The following is a 22631-nucleotide window of genomic DNA, read 5'->3' as shown; positions in this document are numbered from 1 at the left end:
TCATCACTGTAGCCCTTCCCTATGGAGTACCTGCACTGGACATCTGCCCCATATGTACATAATAAGTTGCAACATCATAGCCTAACTTCCATTCCATTTCATTCCAATCTAAGATGAGCCTGCTGTGGAGAAGGCAACCTCCCTACACACACTTTGTCTTGGCCAATCTGGCAGTGAGAGAAAAGTTCCTTCCCAGGCTCCCAAGAAAGGAGCGATTAGCACAATGCCCACAGCAAATTCTGACAAAACCCAGGGGTGGGAGGGTGCGTGCTGCTCTGCCTGGTTGAGGTAAAAGAGAGCTTTTTCTGCTCCAGAATGAACCTGCAGGGATGGCTCAGCATCCCCACGCTGACCTGGTCTGCAGCTTCAGCAAAAAGTCACTCCTTATTTCTCTAGCCCTTAAAGGGGGACACACATTTTCCAACAAACCAGAAAATGGCCCCCACAGCTGAATGTGTAGTGAGGTGTGTTTCAGAACTAGCCCATTTGAGAGCCCCACAGGATTATCCCCCCCCCATACTAATAATTAGTAGGGGGGCCCTGGAGCTGCTCAGGGCCCTAATCAATTGCTTAGTCTGCTTATGTCTAGCGCTGACTTTGAGTGAGGTTATTCTCCAAATTTTGATATTTTGCTTTCTCTACTTCAAAAAGAGAGAGACACATATAGGGAGAGCAGAATGTGGGAGTTTAATTCCATGTTATGGAGGTAAGAAGTGAACATTTTCCATGTTTGTATCCCTTTTCTTTTCTTTATTGAAAGTCCCAAATTTTGTTCTCAGTTATATGGGTACATTGCCCTTTGAAGTCCATCAGCATTCTCAGAACAGAATTTGGGCCATAATTCTTAATTTTGAGAGATGTAATAGTTAAAGAAGAAATTAATATTTGCCTATTGAAAAATTAACAATGGACTAGACCAGTGGTGGGCAACCTGCGGGCCGCGGGCTGCACGCAGCCTATCAAGGTAATCTGAAGGCAGGTCGCGACACAGTCTGTCTGCATTTACCATCTGCAGGTCTGGCCGCCCACTGCTCCCAGTGGCTGGGAACGGCAAACTGCAGCCACTGGGAGTGGCAGGTGGCCATGCCTGCAGATGGTCAATGTAAACAAATTGTTTCACGGCCCACCAGCGGATTACTCTGACGGGCCACGTGCAGCCTGCGTTGCCCACCCCTGGATTAGACAGTAGAACATGTGGTTAGGGAAGGTTCTTTGTAAACATGGAGTTCCCTATTTTTGTTGATTTGTGTAGTTATTTTTTTAATATACCGACAAAGATTAACATAACTTGTGTTTCCTGGGTGAATGAAATGGGATCAAACTACTCTATGTGAGTGAAATCATGTAGTCTTTCCTCAGCCCTTAATCTAGCGAAACTCCTGAAGACTTCTAAGTTATTCAGTGAAAGTCAATGGCCTGAGTAAGAGTAACTCCTACAGAATTCAATGGGAGCTATTCATATCTTGTCACCTAGGAGAATCAAGCCACATGGGAGTTGTGCAAGATTTGGCCCTTCATTGAGAATAATAATATTCAGACATTACACTTTCTTTACTGCCTATTATAGCTGTGCAAACCTTAAAACTAAGAAATATTCCAAGTTAACTTTAAAGGAATTTGCCTACATTTCTTCTGTGTTAAATGATAGCTAAGTTTATATTTGACTGTCAGATTTCTTTACTTAATTCAGCAACATGGAAGACATCTTTCTTAACATCTGGTTTTTAATAACAGTTGACATCTGGGAGCTCTTTTTTAATTCCTAGAATGGACTAGGAACAGTAGTGATATTGGCAGTGTATATTTTCATGCTAAAATTCCTGTCTGTTTCAATCATAATTAATTGCCACTCATTTCATTTATTTTTTGATTGAATCAAGTGCCAGCAATTTACATTACACCAGCTAGCTTTAAATGTTAGAAAACTGAAAAATTTCATGTTTTTTTTAAATATGAATGGGTGGATTTAAAATATAAGAACTTATAAGATTTTATTTGTTCTGAAATGTTAAATTAAATGAAACACATATTACATGTACATGGTATATGTTTGTCTGTCTGTTTAGCTATCTGAGTATCATGTAAGAAAAAAGGCCAGGTAAAATTATATATTATTTTTTGTTTTATTTTCCTCCCAATATTCATACATATCTAACTCCTGCATTCAGGACGAAAGTCCACAGAGACAAGTGTAGCCTGTGTTCATATACATGTATCTCTGAGTAGAGAGATTAAGGAACATACTAAAAACGGTAATCTGCAAATAAACATACTCAGGGGAGGAACATTTCATTCTTCTGGTGCACATTTTACCTCAAGCCAATAATAAATGGAAAGAACACCCTTTTTTGTTAGAGCAGTATCCCAAATAATGATTTTTTTAAAAAATATGAGTTTATGAAAATTTCATGAGCAACTGTTACTGAGACTAGCAAAAAACCCTACCATAATAGCCTGTAAAAGAGCAAAGAAACTGGCTTATAGTATTTTAGCAATATACGGTATTTAAGGCTTGGTTAAATAATATATTTGATTGATTATATGTTAGAAAAGTATACTTCACTGAAAAGAAATTTTTGATTCCTCAGCAGTTTTTATTGTATCCTTTAGCCTTACAGAATGTGAAGCTGTTTGATTATAGTAATTACTTTGCTTGCTTACACGGTTTAAACTGTTTCTGCAGTAAACGTTGTTTCACATCGCGTGGAAACAATCAGCTTTTAAAAAATATATAATTTTTAATATTTAATCTTATAATCCACTTTTGACACAAAATTCTACCTGGGTGGGAAGAATGTTTTACTTCATTGTTCTTATTGGTTGCTATAGATGCAGATTCTCTGATATACAGAAAACTATTGTTCAGTTGTTTTTGCTGCTTAAAAGTGCAAAATTTTTTCTTTGTAACTCATTCTTTTAATAGCCAAGATCACTGTACCTTAACGTGCACCAAGGTAACTAACCTTTTCTTCTTTCATTCCAATGCTAACGTCTTCTCTGTGCATCTCCTAATATCTGGCACGCAGGATGATGAGGAGGGTATATGGGCATAGCCATTCCTGTAAACAAAAGTTCCAGTTTTATTCTGAAGGGTGAGAAACCATCTTTTATATCTATTTCAAGTTGCAGTGTAATGTTTTAATTTTAAACTGTATTCAGAGACGTGTGTTGAAATTTGCCTATGTAACAGTCTGATGTTTTCTTATGTGCCATAGGGGATTAGAATAATGTGCAGTTTTTTGGAATCATGATGATTTGCCCAATATAAGTTTTTTTTTGGTTTTTGTTTTCAATTTCTAGCAGTTTAATTTTTTAGGTCCAAAGTGCTCTTTTCCAAGTAATTTGCATCCACTCTTGTGGATTTCCTGTGAATAATGGATTCCTGTCACTAGTAGATAAGAATGACGTCCTCTAGCAGTAAACTTTAAACTGGAGTTAACCTACCATGTTACGTCAGCTGGGAAAGCCAATCTAAGAACTCAGATTTTTTTTCAGATTAAAAATGAATATCCATTGTTTAAAATACTTGGCACAGTTTAGATATTGCATCCCATAGGAATCTGATGTGTTCATGTGCATGAAAAAGTGATGCTAATAAATGAAACATTATATTTTTGTGAAAATTTAAATTGAGAAATACATGCTTGGTAAGGAAAGTTGCAATCTTCTAATACACCAATTCCATTCTGACTCAAATAATATGACAGGTGACGCCCTAGGTTGTGTCCATGAAGTTTAAGAATAGAAAAATGTAGCTTATTATGCTAATTATTTTCAACTATGAGTATTATATTGTCATTACTTGTCAATTATGTGTTCAGTGCATAGCCACTTGTAGGTTCTTGCCTTGTAAGTTATATTTAACAAAATAGGGCAGTGACCCTATGATTATGACATAGGGCTTGATTTCATTTAAACTAAGGGCACTTTACACCACTCGGGCAGTATAAAGCGGCATTAATGTACATGAAGATCAGGCCCCAGGGTTTAACTGTACAAAACATTTATAATGTAAGTGACGCTTTACTCACTGGAACAGTTCTGTTAACTTTAGTGGGAGTGTTTATCGACGCAAGGACTACTCACATGAGTAATGATTTGCAGGATCAAGCCCTTGTTGAAGTTGCCTACATTATTTTTCTAGTATCTGTCATCAAAAAAATGGAAAAATACATGAATGAATTGTAATTTTATAAATGGATGTATAAGATTTAGTGACTTGACTTGATGAGACTCTCATCTCTAGAATAAACATTTTCCTCATGAGAGTAATTTCTTATTAATTGAAAGTATGTAATCATTGTACATAATGACTGTAAGGTGATATTGAATTAGTGATATTCCTATTTAATGGTTGTGTTTTTTTAAAAAAGAAAATGTTAAAACTCCACGTCACATAGCGAAATTTAACACCCTAGAGTGGTAAAATAAAATGATTATTCTGAAGAGTGTGGTACCAGTCAACATCTGAACAAAACCAAACTTGTTTATCAAAATACAATTAAAATCACTTTTTCTCTGATTCAACTTGAAATGTTACATCAAGTGTTTATGTAATATACGTGTGTATAATGTGTACACGCGCGCACACACACACACAGTATAGTAACAATGCAACAGCACCAAGCATACATATTCTAACTACTTCTGGTCCCAGTTTCCTCTGTTCTGCTAATAAGGGTTCTTTTAAAAAAAAACAAAAAACTTTAGTTCTGTTTCACGTGAAAATTTAGTAGAGGTCTGGGTTTTTGATGTTGTGCTGTGAGTAATTAGCAAGTGCTGTTCAGCTAAAGTTGCATGTTATTTCAGTAAGTTCCTTGTGTGATTTACAAGTAGCACAGTTCTCAACTGTTTGTCAGATTCTTTTCTTCTGTTCTGAATATGTAAAGCAGATTTTTGTTTACTTTTCAGGCACACATGTATTTCCAGTTTTAACAAAGTTTTAGTTTTGGATTTTTTTGTTCGGTTGCCAGTGTAATTTATATCATATTTTTATATTCCAGAGCACTGATAAATATCATATATGATCTTTCCTTCCAAGTCAGCATAGGCTGGGAGTGCTGCAAAGGTAGCAAATCATACCCCTGGTGGGAGACTGTCTCACATACAAAGTGATTACAAAGTTAATCCCATTCAGGCCTCCCGATGCAGAAGAATAATGGTTTTAGTGTGGGACCTTTGGGATAGGTTATCATAAAGTGAAAACCTCATGACATAGACCACTTCCTAAGGGAAAAATAACTTATTGGGTATTCATTTGATAATAGGCTTTTGAAAGTAAATGTGAGTAATAATAAGGCATCTTATGTTCATTTTGTAAGAATGTATGTGTTTTATTTAATCCACAAACTGAGTTCAAACAAAACAAAAATAAATAAACATTATAATAATGTACCATAGCCATAGGAAAGAAGAAAGCTAAGAGCTTGATTCCCCCATATGATCACAAGGAGTAGCCAGTTTGACCCCTTTCTGCCTGCAGGGGTGTTCACATCAGGTAGTGTAGGATGCATTGCCATCTTCCTCCCTTGGGGATTAGAATGGGGGAAGACTGTTTTAAATTCTCATAGGTTTTTCATAGGAGCTCTATTAGCAGGTGTTGCCCTAGATGGCTTAGCTTGGCCCCACTGTCTCCCTGACTAGCTCCACTCACTGTGTAGGATGTCCCAGATAGATCCTGATATACTAGCAGAAAAGGAGTTGACAGTGGTTTGACTGCAGGGAACATTTTGCCAAGTGGCCTGCAGCCTGTATTCTGTAAGGTAGATGAATCAGGCCCCTGATGATCTAGTTCATGAGAAATGGCTTCTCTTCAGTTTCTGTTTAGGTATAGATTTTGTATTAATCGTGATATTGAAGTTGTGGATATTGGATGTTATACCTGAACAGTGATAAGTTTCTGAAAGAAACTATATGTTACAAGACTACTGATCAGTTTGAGTGTACCATTCAGGAAGCATAGTATTTGCAAAGCCAGTAATTTGTATAAATTTATTTTGCATAAAAATAGATTGGCATTTAGCACAGTTGTTGGGCTGTATTGCAAGATTTTAAAGTAATATTCTTGTTAGAATTCACTCCAGCCACCTCCTCTGGGTAGTGGTAATATAGAACTAAATGAGAAGATATGGGTGGTTTCAGCTGTATCTTTATGCACTCTGGAGCAGAGTGGTCCAATGAGTCTGGTCCATAGCATCTCATTATATAGATAAAGTAGATCTAAAGATAAGTAAAATGAACTGGGGTTAGCAGAAAATATTAGTTATCCCTTCACATTTATTTAGATTCAGAATTAGATACTTGTCTAATTGTAAAAAAAAAATCTAATCTTTTAGAATTGCTGTGAAGAATTTTACTACAGTTTTAAAAATGTTGCTCAGAAGTAGTTCCAGTGGTGATAAAGCCTTAGGGAAGAAGTGACTATGTCAGTGGTCAATGAAGCTGATGATAACTGAGAGTGAAGGGAAGTTTACACTGTACCCAGTATTAGAGTGAACAGATGGTTTCAGCCTCCAGAATTTAAGAGCTCCCAGGAGACTCATCAATACATGGGACAAGACATATCTTAAACAGACTCCCCCTTTCCAAAGCAAAGAGTATGATACATAGAAACCATTTTTTTCAGTCAGCTGAGGTAATGTTAAACCTCAGATTCAGTATAATTTAATTCAGTTTATGTTCCCTGTAGGACATTTTTTTTAGCTTCAAACTTATATCAAAAGCTAATTGTGAACATAAGAGAGAAACAAGAGACTAGCAGGAATAAATGAGAGGGATATTAGTATGTCAGAGGAAAACTGAAGTTAGCATGCAACAGTTTAACTTGAAAACACTTGGACCACAAGTATATAGATTTCTAGGAAAAATCTTTCACCTTAGTTCTGGTAGTTCATGAGGGTTGTTGTTTTTTTCACAATACTACTTAGTTATACATTTCAAACTGTAAGTTATGGTTGTAACAAACTTTATTCTACTACATATTTTTGTGCATGAACAACATCTTAATCATGATCTTTTAGAGTCACATTAATTTTGATTTCAGAAACTTACATTAAAATATATATTGCTGTTGAAAACTCTTTTCTCGGGAGCCTAAAGACATAATTTAATTCTTATAGCTGTAATAGAGAATAAACAAACAGCCTTTGAGTTGAGAGGGATGTTTGTTAAATGAGAGATTTCTTTTCCTACTAAAATTTAAAAGGTCGCTTATGTGGCATAATAGGAGCTACAAGTACATTGTATGCATGTTGGAGTCAGAATTAAATTTGAGTTTGTCACAAGAATGGCAATTTGCAGTGATGATTTAATCACTGAATTTTCATAATAGTAAAGCCATGGGACAAAATTTGCTCTAAATTATGTAAGTGTAAATATGAGTCACTCCATCAGACTCAATGGATTTATTCCAGATTTACACCAGCATAACTGTGGGCAGAATTGGTTTCATGCAATACAAGAACATTTTTATTTTCTAAAAGCACTAGAGTAGAATACATCTTTTAAAATTGGAAACATATGCAATTTTTAGGATCTGATTCATAAAAAAATACAGATGTGGACATTAATATGTTTTGGCAGAGATCCTGGGCCATATCCTCAGCTGGTATAAATCAGTGTAATTCCATTGACTCCAGCTGAACTATGCAGATTTACACTAGCTGTGGATCAGGTCCCCTTTACAGCAGGATCCATGCTCAAATCAAAATGAAAAATTGTGAATATGTACCTGTATAATGACAAGGTATCAGTAAGTGAATAGTTGTAAATGAAAATCAAATATGGGAATGGTAATCTGTTTAGTCCATGGATCAACAGCTTGAAAGGTCAATATTTTTAAAAGGGAACTCTCTCTGCCTTCTCCCAACTTTATTTAACTGGGAGAACGACTGCCCTGCAGCTTTAAGCAGTTTGTTGGGTTTTTTTTGGCTAGTCTGGCCGAGTAAAGGGAACAGTGTTTTATGGCTGGGGGGAGGAGGGGGGCAGAGATGAAAACTGCTGCAAAAGGGGCAGAGTGGTCACTGACTTATCCCCTGGGAATCCAGGATTTGACAAGGAGCAGCGTGGTGCTGGGAGCCTTCCTTTTTACGCAGACCAAGGGTGAGGCAGAGCCTACCCTCCCTCCCTTTTAGGTGGTAAAACCAGGTTTGGTCAACACCTGCTGTGGGCATTATGCTAGTCGTCCCTTTTTTAGGGGGGCTGGGAAGGAATTTTTCCCTTACCACCATATTGGCTTCAGTCCAGTTGGGGTTTTTTTGCCTTTCCCCCAGAAGGTTTCCGGAAGGGCTCTGTTCATGCATGGTATGACGGGCGGTAGGCCATGTGTCACAACTCATTATTTAAGTATAGGACCGATGTGCATTGCAGGTACTTCATAGGAAATGTATACAGTGACTGGATAAATGACTTGGAAAAGGACTTAAAAAGAGGTGTTCATTAAAGGAATGAATGGGGGTCAGTTAGGGACTCCTATGATTGGTACAGCAGGGAGCCAACCCCCAATTTTATAGCCCACCTTAACCCTCCTGTGAGGTGGGGATGGATGGTAAGGTCCTGGCAATGGATTTGCTAGAGGGACTTTGATGGGAAAAGAGGGGGAGCTAGTAAAAGCCCCCCGGGTAATTATGGAATAAACATGAGGGTTACTTGCACTGTACACTTCTCTGCTGGGTAGTCCCAGACATCTAATAATAAAGTTGCAGCCTGATTAAACCCATGCCAAATGTCTCCTGTCTTTCTTTCAATATAGCTGGACAATTGTGGCCATCAACTCCTCCATTCTTAGTTTAGCTTGGTTTTCATAGAAGGACTAATGTATATGCATAACTCCCATTTTAGTCAATGGGAATTACTCAGATTCTGCAGCTGGAGAATCAGGACCCTCAAATTTACTGCATCCTTTTTTAAAGAATTTAACAAAATGTTGCTGCAAATCAAAAGCTGTAACAAAAGAGAGGCACAGAAGAGGCCTACTGCACTATAATAGAGCTGGGCAAATAGTGGATTTTTCTGTTAGCTGACAATTTTGAAAAATTAGGGCTGGGGGGGATTAATTTTGGGTCAACCCCAAAAGAGTCTCTTTTCTGCCTCCCAGAATTTTTGTCAAACCAAAACCCTAAAATAAATAAATAAATCAGGTTGAACTAAGTGTTTCATTTGACCTGAAACTAAATGATTTGTGTTTAATTTTGACCATTTTGAAAGGTTTGGGATTTTTAAAAATAAAATTAAAGGAAATTTAGAAGCAACAAGTAATTTTGGTTAAAAAAAAAATCAAAATGCCTGATTTCAAAGATATCAAAATGAAATGTTTTTACCTTTTCAAAATTTGTGTAGGTTTTTTTTCCAAACTAAACAATTCAGCAAAACTGACATGAATTCACAAAATGTTTGGTGTTTCCACATATTTTGCTGAAAAAATTTCAGAAAAAAATTTTTGCTCAACACTAATAATAGACTCATATCAGTTGAACTGTTAATCCATCGTGTCTCTCTGAATATACACCCTTATTTGTTGTTTTTGCACATGTCCATTTGGAGTATTAAGTGTTAGAACTTCATGAACTGAAAATTGCAGTTCTTAGAACAAGCCAATGCCACACTTTTTTGAATGTGGAGTCCCTATAAAGGGTATGTAAGCTGTATATATACTCTTATTTCAGTTCGACTCTTAATTCAAATTAAAGATTAAAAAAAATCAACAGCTCTGAGAAATAAACCTCAAGAGAATATGTTCCAAAATTTCAATTCTTAAAGTTGTTCAAAATGTTTCCAGTTGTAATTCTCCATCTTTTATAGTAGGGTCACAGTACCAGCTGCTTATAACTGAAGGTTGCAGCCGAGTCTATATTCTTGGAAGCTGAAGCACTGGCAACATTTTCTTCTCATGGAATCTTCCTCAATATGTAGCTCAGTGGAAACATTCATTTCTTTTCAGCTGAAAGGACAAGTCTAAAACTGGGGAAACACTTTGGATTGAAAAGCCAAATAATTATATTTAAGAAACCTTTTTTTAAGTTAGCAGGTATCCAAAATGCATAAAGTTCTGCTTTTATATAAGTCTGTAATATAAAAGTAGTTTCAGTAAATTCTTTAAATGGAAAGGACAAAAACTGCTCCTGGATTTTTTTTGTGGGCAAATTTAAAAACAGTATTGGTGAACACTCATTTTTGAGCAAGTGTGAAAATAGGGTATTCCATAAACAGATGGCAAGGCAAAGCAAGGCATCTTCTTTTAAGACTGCAATGCCAGTTACTAGGCATTCACCACTTAAAAAAAAAAAATCCTAGATAATTGCACTGTCAGAGTTGGGAAAGATATGTGTGCTTCTGACTGGGCCAAATCCTGTGAAATTTCCCAGGTGGTAAGGAGGAAGGCTGTATGGCTCTCCTTGTAGACTTTCCTCCACATTCTTCCATTCGTGTCCATGGTTTGCTCTCCCTTGCAGATATCTTTCTCTCTGGCCTCTATCACTGTAATGTCTGAGCACTTCACAAAAATGAACTAACTTATCTTCACTACATCCCTGTTTGGTAGGAAGTATTAATAGCTCTGAGTCTACAAATTGGAAATTGAGACACAGAGAGGTTAAGTGATTTACCCAGGAGCTCATGGGCACCTTTGTACTGAAGATAAGAATTGAACCCACATCTTCAGAGTCCATGTTCAGTTCCTTAACCACAAGACGAATTTTTCCATAGACTAGCTTTCCTCCACATGAGCTCTGGTGGTGCATTTTCCTCTACTGGAACGGTCAACAGACACAATTTTCTTTTTTACATAGTACTTTTTTACTTCAAAGAATGAAATTGCAGACTTCAGTGTTAAAATAATAACTTTCTGTTTTCACTGATCCATCTTAGTATATTGAATGAATAACCAAAGGATGGGAGATTTTTATAATCAGCTAACTCATTTGCAGTCAAACTTTTTCTGATGCTCATTGCCTTATAAAATATTTTCTGTTCATGTCTTTTGAACTCTTCTAGCTTTCAAAATTCCTTGCTATTCTGTGCACAAAACTGTTTTTAAATAAAGTTGCAGATTACACTGCTGATTTTCTCCCTCTTCACAGAATAGGGATTAGAATTGCAAATTTAAATGTTATATTTTTCTGTTAGTGTTATTTTATTTCCTTATTTTGATACAGAGGTAGCTGCAATAGCAGTGTTGAAACGCCTCTGGGAATGTCTACAGTCAGAATGTGGTGGAATTAACTGCTGCTTTTCTTCTTTCATTCACCTTCACCTCTGATGTAATTGCATGTTTGAGAAAAACTTCAGTATAAATCCCTGCTATGTAAAACCTTTGTGATTAAAAAAGGGTGTTTCCCTCTTGCCATATGTTGTTTGCTTTTGGCACAAATCTGCAGTAAGTGATGCTCTGAAGATCTAGTTCAGAGTTCACTTATTGTTCATTTTTTTGTTGCAGAAAGTATAGTGAGATTTAGAAGTGGAAGAAATACTGATTTGTGAATAATTTCATGTAATTGGTCAATAATGGGCCTGATTTTGTGGGGGCTGAACATCTCTTTTGGGTACCTCCTCAGTACCTTGCATAACTAAGCAAAATGTTAGCATGAATGGTTATTAATATAAGTCAAACTGGTAGTTGTGTGTGGCAGGGAATTAGGAACAGTGGTTTTAAAAGATGGTTTGAGAAGTCAGTATTTGAATCTAGATGTATCTATCTATGGGCTTTATGTAGCAGCTATGATTCTGGTTTTCAAGGACTGAATTGACATTAGGTTTAGACTATGGCTTTTGTTTGAAACTGCATGAGAGTTAGGTCTTCTGAGATTGTGCTGAGATTTTGGCTACATCCAAATGGGCAAATAGACCCATTCTATTTGTGGATCTAACTGCAATAACAGCTGTAGGAATAGGTTCTGATCTGAGAGTTTGAATCCAGAAGCCCCTGAAATTTGAGAGGGTTTGTGTTCTAGATTCCAATTTTGCCTTATGTTCATTATTTACCTTCTTTAGATCAGATTGTACCAGCCTTACTCGTGTTGATTTGTACCTTTCCACACAAGTAGTCTCATTGAAATCAACAGGCCTACTTCATTAGTAAGGTACTTCTCTGCATGAGTAAAAGTGGTAGAATATGGTCCTCTAATGTAATTTTTAACTTTACTGCTTTGGTGCTGATAACCCATGAAAGAGCGAGAGAGAGAGAGATGGAGGAACAAAAGACTGACTGGATAGGAATGTATGGTAGGGTCACAGAGCACTCATCACTCGTTAAGAAACAGATTGGCTATATGAGAAAATCTGATTGGCCAAGAAATTTGACAGTACATGCAACTGTACTGGTTGAGGCTTGTTAGAAACAAGATCTTTACTTCTTTCTTTTTTTTAAACTGTAAAGGCAATAACATGTTTTAAGAATTTAGGCTATATAGCAGTCTATTATGGGTGACTGAAACCACCTGGCTTTCAAAGAGGATAACTCATGACACACCTGAGGTATGCAGGCATAATATAACTGCTCACTTTTCCTTTTCTATTGTTTACCAGTAATGTGCAGCAGACATGGGAAGATAGTTGGGACTTTGCCACCTACTCATCCATGTGTGTCTATAATCCAAATAGACACAAAACAGATTGGCAGCCAGTACTGTAGATTTTATTCTTTGGCAGCTGTGACATGAATCAAACATGGTGGTGTGTATGGATAGTTTTACAATTTTTTTTATCTTGAGAACAGGATGAAATTCACTCCTGGGATTAAGGCAAGTAGAAGGCCCATGTGCCATTTTAGTCATCCCTAAGGCTAAACAGGATTTAAATCATGCACAGGGACGAATTTCACCATTAGGTAGTGTCAACTTCAAGCTAAGGCCAACGCTTTCAAAAACAGACATCTAAAGTTAAGCTTCTAAATATAGATTTAGAACCCAACTTCAGGTACTCGTTTTTAAAATCTTGGCCAGGAAATCACTGTGGTAAGGGAATATCTTCTCTAGAGAAACCTTAGAGTTGTATAATGGAACCATCCTTCAAAGTAGGAATTGTTTGCAGTATGGGTGTAATTTTACGGCTTCTAAGCTATTAACAAGATTAATGCAACATAGTTTTAATGTTTGTTTACTGGTACCTGGTAACTATTCAGTGTCTCTGATGCATCCTACAAGGGAAGAGAAGGAAAAGGACTGTTTTTCTAGTTAAATACAATACAACATTGAATCTAATGTGACTGCATGTACAGAGATGTTCATGTTAATTTAAATCTCCTCTTTAAAAGTTCTTTCCTAGAAGCACTTTGAAGTATCACAAAAATTATGCAAATAAGGATATGTTGGAGGAAAGTAACTAATAGTCATTGTTTACTTTTTATTTCAGTGTATCAAATTGTTTGTAAATAAATGGTTTCATGTTTGAATATTCTGTTGAGGCAGTGCTTTAGAAAAACGTATTCACTTTGAAATGAGTGCCCATATCAGGCAAAAGCAGTGGAAAAAAAGAAGGAACTTGAGTGTATGAATGCTAGCTCTATGTTTAATAAGCTAGACAGATGTTGCTACGTAGTCTGGAGCCCAAGGGCCATTTGGATTTGTGACTTTTTAGGTGTGCTTCTTGTTCGACTATTTTCCTGGAACTTGTTTTTACTGAACAAAAGGAAAATGCTTCCTGGAACTTTCCTTTGCAAGCTGGATAGGGACTTAGGAGAACTCTTTCTCTGTTTTGTGATAGTATTTCTATTTTTATTAGAAATATCTATAGTTTTAATGTGCAACTTTCAAAGTAAGTGTGAAGTTACTTTCATCCTTGTCTGTAGAATGTCATCACTAGTATTTTTAAGTCAGTTCTGCTCTGGAGTGGACAAGGCAGAGCTAATTTTAATTAAATGTACATAGCCCTTCAATTAGCTAAATGCACATTCAAAAAAAATTTGTATTGTGCTGTAAGTGAATGCAGCACTTTACAATACTTCCTACAAACATAAAATATATGCTATGTGATCACCAGAAGAAGGAGAATCCATAGGAAGACTGGAAAGAAACCAGTTTCTTGATATTTGGTTTTAGCTCTAATGTGGCAAAATATATTACAGTATTAAGGTCAGACAGTAAAATTGGAGTTTTGCCATTGACTTCAGTGGGGTCAGGATTTCAGCCAGCATCTGTTAGGCAATTGCAGTCTTTTGATTTGTTCATAGTACAAAAAAGATCTGTTCACAAATATAAGTATTTCCAAAGAGATTTGCACAAATAGCAGGTCTATAACCTTACTCTGGCTGTCATTAGGCAGGCATTTATGTTATCTAATCCTTATCTTATCTTTGGTATTTATATTACAGCAGTCACCCTAGTATCTAGGTGTGGAATTTTTATTATATAAATTCAATAAGTTTCTTTCTTGAAACTTGTATCATAGCAGGGTAAGTCAGTAAATTCTGTCTGAACTTTGGCCTCAGCTTCTTCGGCTGTAGATGAAAATGTGTCTGCAAACAACCTGAAAATTTGTTTGATGAAATAAACCTTGAAGGTTCTCAATCCATTCAGCATAGAAACAACAATCACAATGGGCCCTGATCCCTGTTTGAGACCTGTATATGCTATGTAATGCAAATCAATAATGTTTTTTATAAATTGTTGTTAGGTCAGAAAGTGGAAAAGGGCATTATATTTAACCTGTCTATGAAAAACCCTTGTTTGGGAAGCTTACAAACAATATCAGAAAATAATTGATTTTTATCTTGAATTGAGAAAATCAAATCATTTAGATGTGATATCATCTCTAAAGCACATCAAATATCTTTAAAAAATAGTGGATATTTGTTCAAATACATATTTGTTGTGGTTGCGTTTCTGCACTTTTTGTGATTTCTTTCCACAGATTTACTAGTGAACATGTTCAATAGCTTTAACATTCCTGGAAAGAGTGAATTTTAAGCAACTGTAAGTGAATATATACGAGTGAATTTGGAACTTGAAGCATAAATATTTATACTGGAAGCTTGAGTCTAAGGGTTATATTAATCCAATCAGGGAACAGAAACCAAACCGTGTGTTCTACATCTCCATCAAAAGTAACACTTTCTTGAACTTCAAATACTTAAAAAAACACAACAAAGTGCTCAAAATCTACATTCTACACACAGACCAAAAATTATTCAGTAAATTTTGAATAACTGATACATTTGTGTAAATTGCAAACTATTTATGGATAATTTGTGACCGGAATAAAGTTGAAATTTGACAAATTATTCACCTTGCTGTAAATAATTCTATCAGAAATGGAATATCCCAGGACCATTTATATTTTGCAAGCAAGTATAGAGAGAGTTTTATAAATTGGAATAAATAAATAAATTCAACTACTCCCTGCCAGTTAAAATGCCTTTATCTCTTAAAAAAAACCCTTCCTTCTCCTCAACAGTCTTGTGCAGCAGATCATCTTATTCATCACTGATTTCTTCAAGGATAACTTTACACTGATGATGATTACGTACAATACTGTAGTGATAAGCACAATATTGAAATGTAGGATAGATGGATAGACCATTTTAGGCTATGTGATCTTTTCAAGTTCAACATAGTGAGCACTAGAGTCATGACATCACTGAAGCCTATATCTTTCCTATAAAGATTTTATAATGTACCAAATTAATCTTTCTTCAAAATCATCCAGATGGGTGATGAGTGATACTATGTCCCACTTTGTTCACACTATTGATGAAGTACTCTCCCTGCTGCGATGCCAACAACTTTAGAAGAATTCCTTTTGCAATCTCCCACTTCAATATTGTGTTGATGGAGATGGGTCTTGCTGCAGAAACACCAATTTTTACTAACCCTCCCTCAGACAATTTGCTGGTTACCCAAGCTAGCCTGTTATTCCCATTAATTCACTCTCCCGTAACACAGAAAGCTCAGACTCCCTATCCTTTGTGCTCTACCTCAGCCTCACTCAGAGGCCTCTCCTGCACTGCCAGTTGCCAGCAAAGCCTTTTGGCCCTCTCTCACCTCCAAATGAAGTCCCCATTTCAAAGTTTAATAATTGTAGGTACTTGAAAATAATATTTGGTCGATCATTGATGGTCAAGAAGTGGTTTCAGACATGCAAATGTACTAGATTAATTGTGCTCTGGACCTACTCAACCTGTTTTACGTACATTGGAGTTCTCCTTTCTTTTCCCCATGTCCTTTCTAGCCAGTACTCCTCCTCCAAAGAGAGAGATTGAAGTCAGGTATAATCTGATCTATTTGCCTGGAAGGTCTGATCTGCATCTAATTTTTCTGAGACTCAGTAATACTTGAAAAGAACATTAATTGAATATTTCTGCTAAAATGATCATCAGTAAAATATTTGAATTGTAAATACCAGTAGTATTATCATCAGACTTCAGAGTTAACATAACATTTGTATAAATTGTGACAGATTGAAGCTCTCTTACAGCTAATATTTTGGACTCTTGAATCTGCACACTCAATATGACAGCAATGCATTGCTTCACCTTTGGTCATCTTTTTGCAGGGGAAGCTTAAATTCTGCAGAAAGTCTTCAGAAATTGATGACTCACAAAAATATCTTGGTGGGTCTCCATGTGGCCCTCTGGTTGTCCACCACAGGAATAGCATGCCTCTTAATAGATATCATCACCCTTTCCTCTGTTCTATTGCATCTTTTCCCAAAGAGAAACGATAGCTCTTATTTACCACATAATTAAAATACTCTCACTTCATAGTACGTGCAGAACTTCCCCATAGCTGTTGGTACAGACACTTATTTCTGAAGATTTTTTTTTTTGGAGTCTAACAATCAAGTACCCACATACAAATTGTGTTTGTGTTCCCATTTTCTTCTCTGAGTGTCAGAACCAAGACAATTTGGAAGCGGCAAAATACCAGCTTTGGTCAGGACCCGCTGTGGGCATTGTACTAGCCGCTCCTTTCTTGGAGAGCTGGGTCGGAATTTTTCCCTCACCACCAGATTGGCCAAGGTGATTTCACCTCACCCACAGCGGGTTGAGGGGGCTTTGTTATGATGTGTAGAGAAGAAAGTTAGGGTATAATGTCGCAACTCACTATGTAAGTGTGGGGCGGCTGTCCAGTGCAGGTACTCCATAGGGAAGGGATACAGTGATCAGATAAATGGCTTGGAAAGGACTTAAAGGAACAGAATGTGGCAGGGGGAGGAAGGCATTCATGGCTTCTGTGACTGGCACAACAGGGAGCCAACCTTTGTACCCCCTTCCTTTATACCCCCACCGTAACCCTCATATGAGGGTGGTGGTAAAGTCCCAGCACGAGTTAGCTGGGGAGCAGGATGGAAAAAAGAGGGGGCTGGCATAAGCCCCAGGTAGCTATTGAAATGACCATGGACTTACCTGCGCTGTACACTTTTATCTGCCGAGTAGTCTCAGACCTCTAATAATAAAGTTGCAGCCTGATTAAACCATATCCAGTGTCTCCTGTCGTCCTTTCGCTATAGCTGGACACCACCACTCTTCATTCCTCATCTAGACATCATTCTACCTTCTTTAGTTTTAGTTTGCTTCTCCTTAGACAGACCAAATTGTCTAGGAGGTAAGATGTGTTCCTTCAGCACCCATAAACTCAGTCTACGTGATATTGGGGCAGCAATATATTGGCCTTTTTCAGCATTAGAAAATTTTTAAATGTTTGTTTACTATCTCCTCCCTAATTTCATTAGCAGTTCAGACCCAGTTTCTCTTCCGCCTTTCTTGGGGGTTGCAGTTTATCATTTTCTGGTGTCAGGTTTGTTGTTTGGAGATTTGTTTAAGATGTTTCTAGAGTCATTGGAAGAAGCCTTATAATATAATGGATATCCTATTGTCCTACTTTCTGGCAAGCGCGCCAATATTAGTTCAAAGGAAAGAGGATGGAAAAACTGAATAGCTTGACAGTCTGCTATTGGTTGATTGTGGTGGTGTTTTAGCTGTGTTGGTCCCAAGATATTAGAGGCACAGCATGGGTGATGTAATATATTTTATTGGACCAACTTCTGGCTCGCAGTCCTACCATTGGGAAGTTGCCCAACTGTTTGCTATACAACTGATAATCCATTAAGTGTGTGGGTTAGAAAAATATTTAAGAAATTTAGTTTTTCAATTTATTTTAAGCACAAAATAAATAATCTTCCAATGGTAATGGGTTTTCTTAGAACTGAATTTGTCAGCTGATCAGATTGCAGTTAATTTGAAGAGAGGGAAGGGCTCATCTTCAGTGTGATTAAAAGAAAAAGATTTCAGATGAGATGAAGCCTGCCTGTTCGGTGATTATAATGTTTTGGAATACCTTGATTTTTGGTAAAGGGCAAGAAAGAGGGCTTGAACACTAATAGTAATCCTCCTCCTAAAGTTATATGTAAATCCTCAGCAGACACAGTTTTACTTATTAGAAAAAAGAGTTTGCGGGTGTTTTCGCTAAAAATGGTGTCCCAGAATAATTAAGTTGGAAGAAAAGTCCCTCCTCTTCCTGTATTGATGGGCTGTAGCTTCCAAATATACATTTTGACCCAAGGTGCGAGAGAGCCCACTGTTTCCTATACAAAAAGATACTACTCAAACAAAAAGCTGAAATCTGTACTAAAATTTAACAGCTGTAAGCACCAAGGCAAAATAATCACTATGCCGTACTATGTTTTTACTTCTGCACTCCAATTTACTTAGAGATTCATAGGTTTTAAAAATACCCATTTCCCTCATAGCTACTTCAGTCTGTCTGTTAAACTTTGATCTGATGTTGAAGTTTTCAAAAGCTGCCTGTGTTGCAAGATTTCAGCAAACTTGATCTTGCAGGTTTAACTTAAATATTGTTTCCATTTTGAAGTCTGTCATGCGGGTGCACCACAAAGAGTGTTTGGTTTTAGTCCTGATGTCTTTGGTGGTGGTATGCAATAAGTAACAAAATACTAGGAATAAAGAAAAGTCCTGAAATGTATCCCTCCAGCTATGGGCCAGTTGAGAGTGAGAGAGACAGGATGTAAAGTAAAACCAGTATTTCTTTCTTTGATCAAAGGATAGATTCCCACCACCACCCAGCAGGTGATTAACACATAAGTACATTCTCTTCTAAGTGGCATTGATTGGACAAAACTAAATATCTGCTTAGCGCCCCCAAAGCAAACATTAGGTAAACTGATGTCAGGAATATTTTTAAAACTCTGCAAGTTCAAGTTTGTAAATGACATTATGTGATCTAAAATGATTGTCAGGAAAGTAAGTTTGCCACTATATAGTTTGTCTACTCAGTTATTTGAGAATGTGCAAGTTTGTAAAGGAAGGAAAACCAGCAGTTGGCTCCAGCACCTTACTAATTCTTGAAGCTGTGTTTTTGCTTTCAGCAAATGAGCCATTTGCACAAATAGATCTGCATATTTTCCAGTCACGTATACTTTCTGCATTTGGACAAAAAACTCATTAATACCCATCGGGGTGATAAAATTCTGGGAACATAAAAGCATGGTAAAAACAATGAGAGGGTGTGGTGGTCCTCAATTTTATATATAACGGCAATTCAGAAACAGACTTAACCAACTGGAAGGTTTGTAAACCACAGATCGTTTTTACTTCAAAGTTAATGACAAAGGGCGTTCTGCCTTGTTTCTCCAGGAAATAAAGTACTGCTTTGTGTTTTCCCATGGAATCACCACGGATATTTTATTTATTAAGTGCCAAATGTGTGCTTGCTGATGGGGAAGAGCAAAACACTGTCACTGCCAAAAGGAACTAATAATTTTTATAAATCGTCAAATACAGCTAAACCCTAAGTCAATAGGTCTTCAAGTGACAATGTAGCTATATGTATTTTTTGTTACATTGTCTTTATCCATAGCTGACTTCCCGCATAATGTATGAAATAATCATAACATAAAAAATTAGTTACGTTCTACAAAGTGGTTTGCCTTTAATTATAAACTATGTAGTTTTGGCCAAGTTGCACAAACAGGGCAGGATTCACATTGAAAACACACAAATTCATGGTTTTGTGTCTGAAAATAACTATTTCAGCAAAAATGAAAATAAAAAGCAAAATTCTATAGTGACTAATATACTTCAAACAATTCTCACTATCACCTTTCAGTTTAGGGCTGCAGTGTTTCCAAAGGCCTATGTTTGCTCTACTGTATTTGGAAATTTCAAAGGCAAATTTACCACCTTAATAATTTGTCACTTAGCACCTTTTTTTATGAGTATTTTTCCTTCTATCTTTCCCCTTTTTGAAACACTGTGGGTGAAATACTGGTTCTGTTGAAGTCAATGGGAGTCTTGCCATTGACTTCACTGGGGACAAGATTTCACACCATGACTCTAAAAAAGATCTGTCTTGAGCAGTATTGTCCTTACTTCTGTCGTTATGGATTGACTTTCAGTACATTTCAGAATATGACTTCAGAAATTCGATACACCTCTCATTGTTTTTATAGTGGGATCATGATAGAAATCTTATCATTTGCAATCTCTGTAGACCATAATCTTAATAAATGCTAAATATCTCTAACACTTTTCAACCAGGTGCAAAACATAATCATGCCATCCCAGACTTTCATTTTCGAATCAGTCACACACCGCTATTTGGAATATTTAATTTCAGGGAAGAATTTCAGTAAGTAAAGTAAAGAATTTTTTGAGTTTCTGAAGCAGTTGTAGCATTATATCTCAGGGGACATGATATTAAATCAGTTTATTTCATTGTATAGCACACTGAAATATATTAAGTACATATGACTGCAAGAGAAGATGAACTAATGAATAATATCTTATGACATATTTATATTAATATCATACTTATACCAAAAGTCATTAAAGTGCTTTGCAAACTATTTTTATACACTGCAGAAGCTTTATAGACTGCAAAAGATAAAAGCCAACATTTTTAAATGTGGGTGCCAATAGCTAAGTACCTAAATCCATATTTATATTCTAAATAAAAGTGGCCTGATTTTCAGTGGCACTGAGCATTTGCCTCTTAACTCTGAAAATCAGGCCTCTTTTATTTAGGTACCTATATAACAAAGCTGCATTGTAAAAATCTAAAATCATACAAAGTAAAGAAATCTTGGCTAAAAAGGAACGCAAATGCCTGTGCCCAGGAATAGAATATGGATGCCCCCCCCCAGCTTTAAAATTCGAATGGAGACTTCCTTCGTAGTTAATCTTTTGCATGTAGATTAGCAAACATGCAGCACAATCTCTCTGCAGTACATGTCTTTCATTTGATATTATATTGCAAACTTAGCCCATTGCAATCTTAAGAAAAACAAATATTGTTTGTCAGTCACTTTCCGTAAGAAAAATAAGAGTTGTAATATGAAACCACTAAATTTTGGGGAGGGAAATATTTGAGAAATTAATACAAAGTTTGTGAAAATATGGTTAAATAGGAGTATCTTAAGCAAGTTTTTGCATTATCTACATTTTCTTCACATATGAGCTTAAAGATTTCCAAACAATCTAAAATTATCTTAGCAGGTGTCTCAGTGATTAATGATCAGGTAGCTTCAATAAAGGTGCTTTATGTAATGACAGATAAGAAGGGGGGGGGGGGCCTTAACAAAACATGTGTTGAGATGCAGTCAGAATGGTTTATTCTGTGTAGTTTATGTTGTTTTTGTGCTAATGGGAAAGCTTCTTTCCTATCCAATGTATTGTTTGTGTTGCTTTGTGGTATCAACTGCAAGGATCAGTTCCACTGAGACGCTGCTAAAGCCTCTTTTATTATATGGCTTTGTGAAGCACCACCAAGTGTCCTGACTCTTGCCCTTGATGTGGTGTCACAACTGTCAATCATTTGGTACCATAAGCAGGCAGGCACTGTCATGATTGTCTTCAGGGTAAATTCTTGTTTGCATTTCCTTTACAAAGGGCCTATAGTTGTTATTACACCTGCCAGTGTTCAGTGTCACTGACCTCTCACCTAACGCACAATCAAGTGCGTTTTTTTTAAAAACAGACAAACTGACATCAAGCCCACTGAAATTAGATGCATTTGTCATGCACTGCCACCTATCATCTAGAGCATAATAATAATAATAATAATAATAATAATTAATAATTAATTAATAATAAAAAGAACAAGCAAAGGGATTCACAAATGTAAATGTCCTCTGGAAATTTCTTTTTAAACTTGAATGTATCATTCAGTTAAAATGCATATGATTAATTGCTTTTTTCCTTATAAAAATAATTGTTTTAAGGTATATAAAGCCCTCTTTACTGCATGTGTTTGATTGCAGCTGTTTTGCATGAAGTTGGTGTATACGTCTCAGCTGCCAAATACAGTGTCGCAAGCAATAAACAAATAAATCACTGGAGTCTGTTAAAGGCATATTTTCCCCAGATGCTGCTTTGAAATACTGGATTCAAACATAAAAGTTAGCTTTAAACCACAAACATGAAACTCATGAGAAATGTCACATGGAAAAGCCGTTTGATTGGCAGGTGCCTTCCTACGGCTGATACATGGAAACATGTACTGCTGAGTACATAGAATATTAAATGTACCTTTTGAAATCAATAGTATGTTAAGTTACATTTTGTCTATCCTTTATGGTTTGTCTGGGTAACCAAAACAAATGGACTACTATGTGGTGGGTTGTTGATCCACGAAATTTTAGTAATTGTTTACTTTGTTTCAGCTAGAGATGGGTGGTTAATGGAA

The 22631-nt window shown here is 36.5% G+C and overlaps 1 protein-coding gene across 5 annotated transcripts in view; it reads left to right on the top strand.

The window, feature by feature from the left end:
- ERC2 (ELKS/RAB6-interacting/CAST family member 2) overlaps positions 1-22631 on the top strand; it is a 903595-nt gene that overhangs the window by 718339 nt on the left and 162625 nt on the right. For all 5 annotated transcript variants that reach the window (XM_075073080.1, XM_075073079.1, XM_075073078.1 and 2 more), the window contains one exon: positions 3027-3092. In XM_075073080.1, coding sequence (XP_074929181.1) covers positions 3027-3053 — 27 coding nt within the window. In that variant the 3' untranslated portion in view covers positions 3054-3092. The remainder of the gene's footprint in view (positions 1-3026; positions 3093-22631) is intronic.

This window comes from Chelonoidis abingdonii, chromosome 17 (genome assembly GCF_003597395.2).
Source record: "Chelonoidis abingdonii isolate Lonesome George chromosome 17, CheloAbing_2.0, whole genome shotgun sequence".
NCBI classification, from domain to species: Eukaryota; Metazoa; Chordata; order Testudines; family Testudinidae; genus Chelonoidis; species Chelonoidis abingdonii.
The sequence above is the reverse complement of the archived record's forward strand: the minus strand, read 5'-3'. Positions and strand labels throughout refer to the sequence as shown.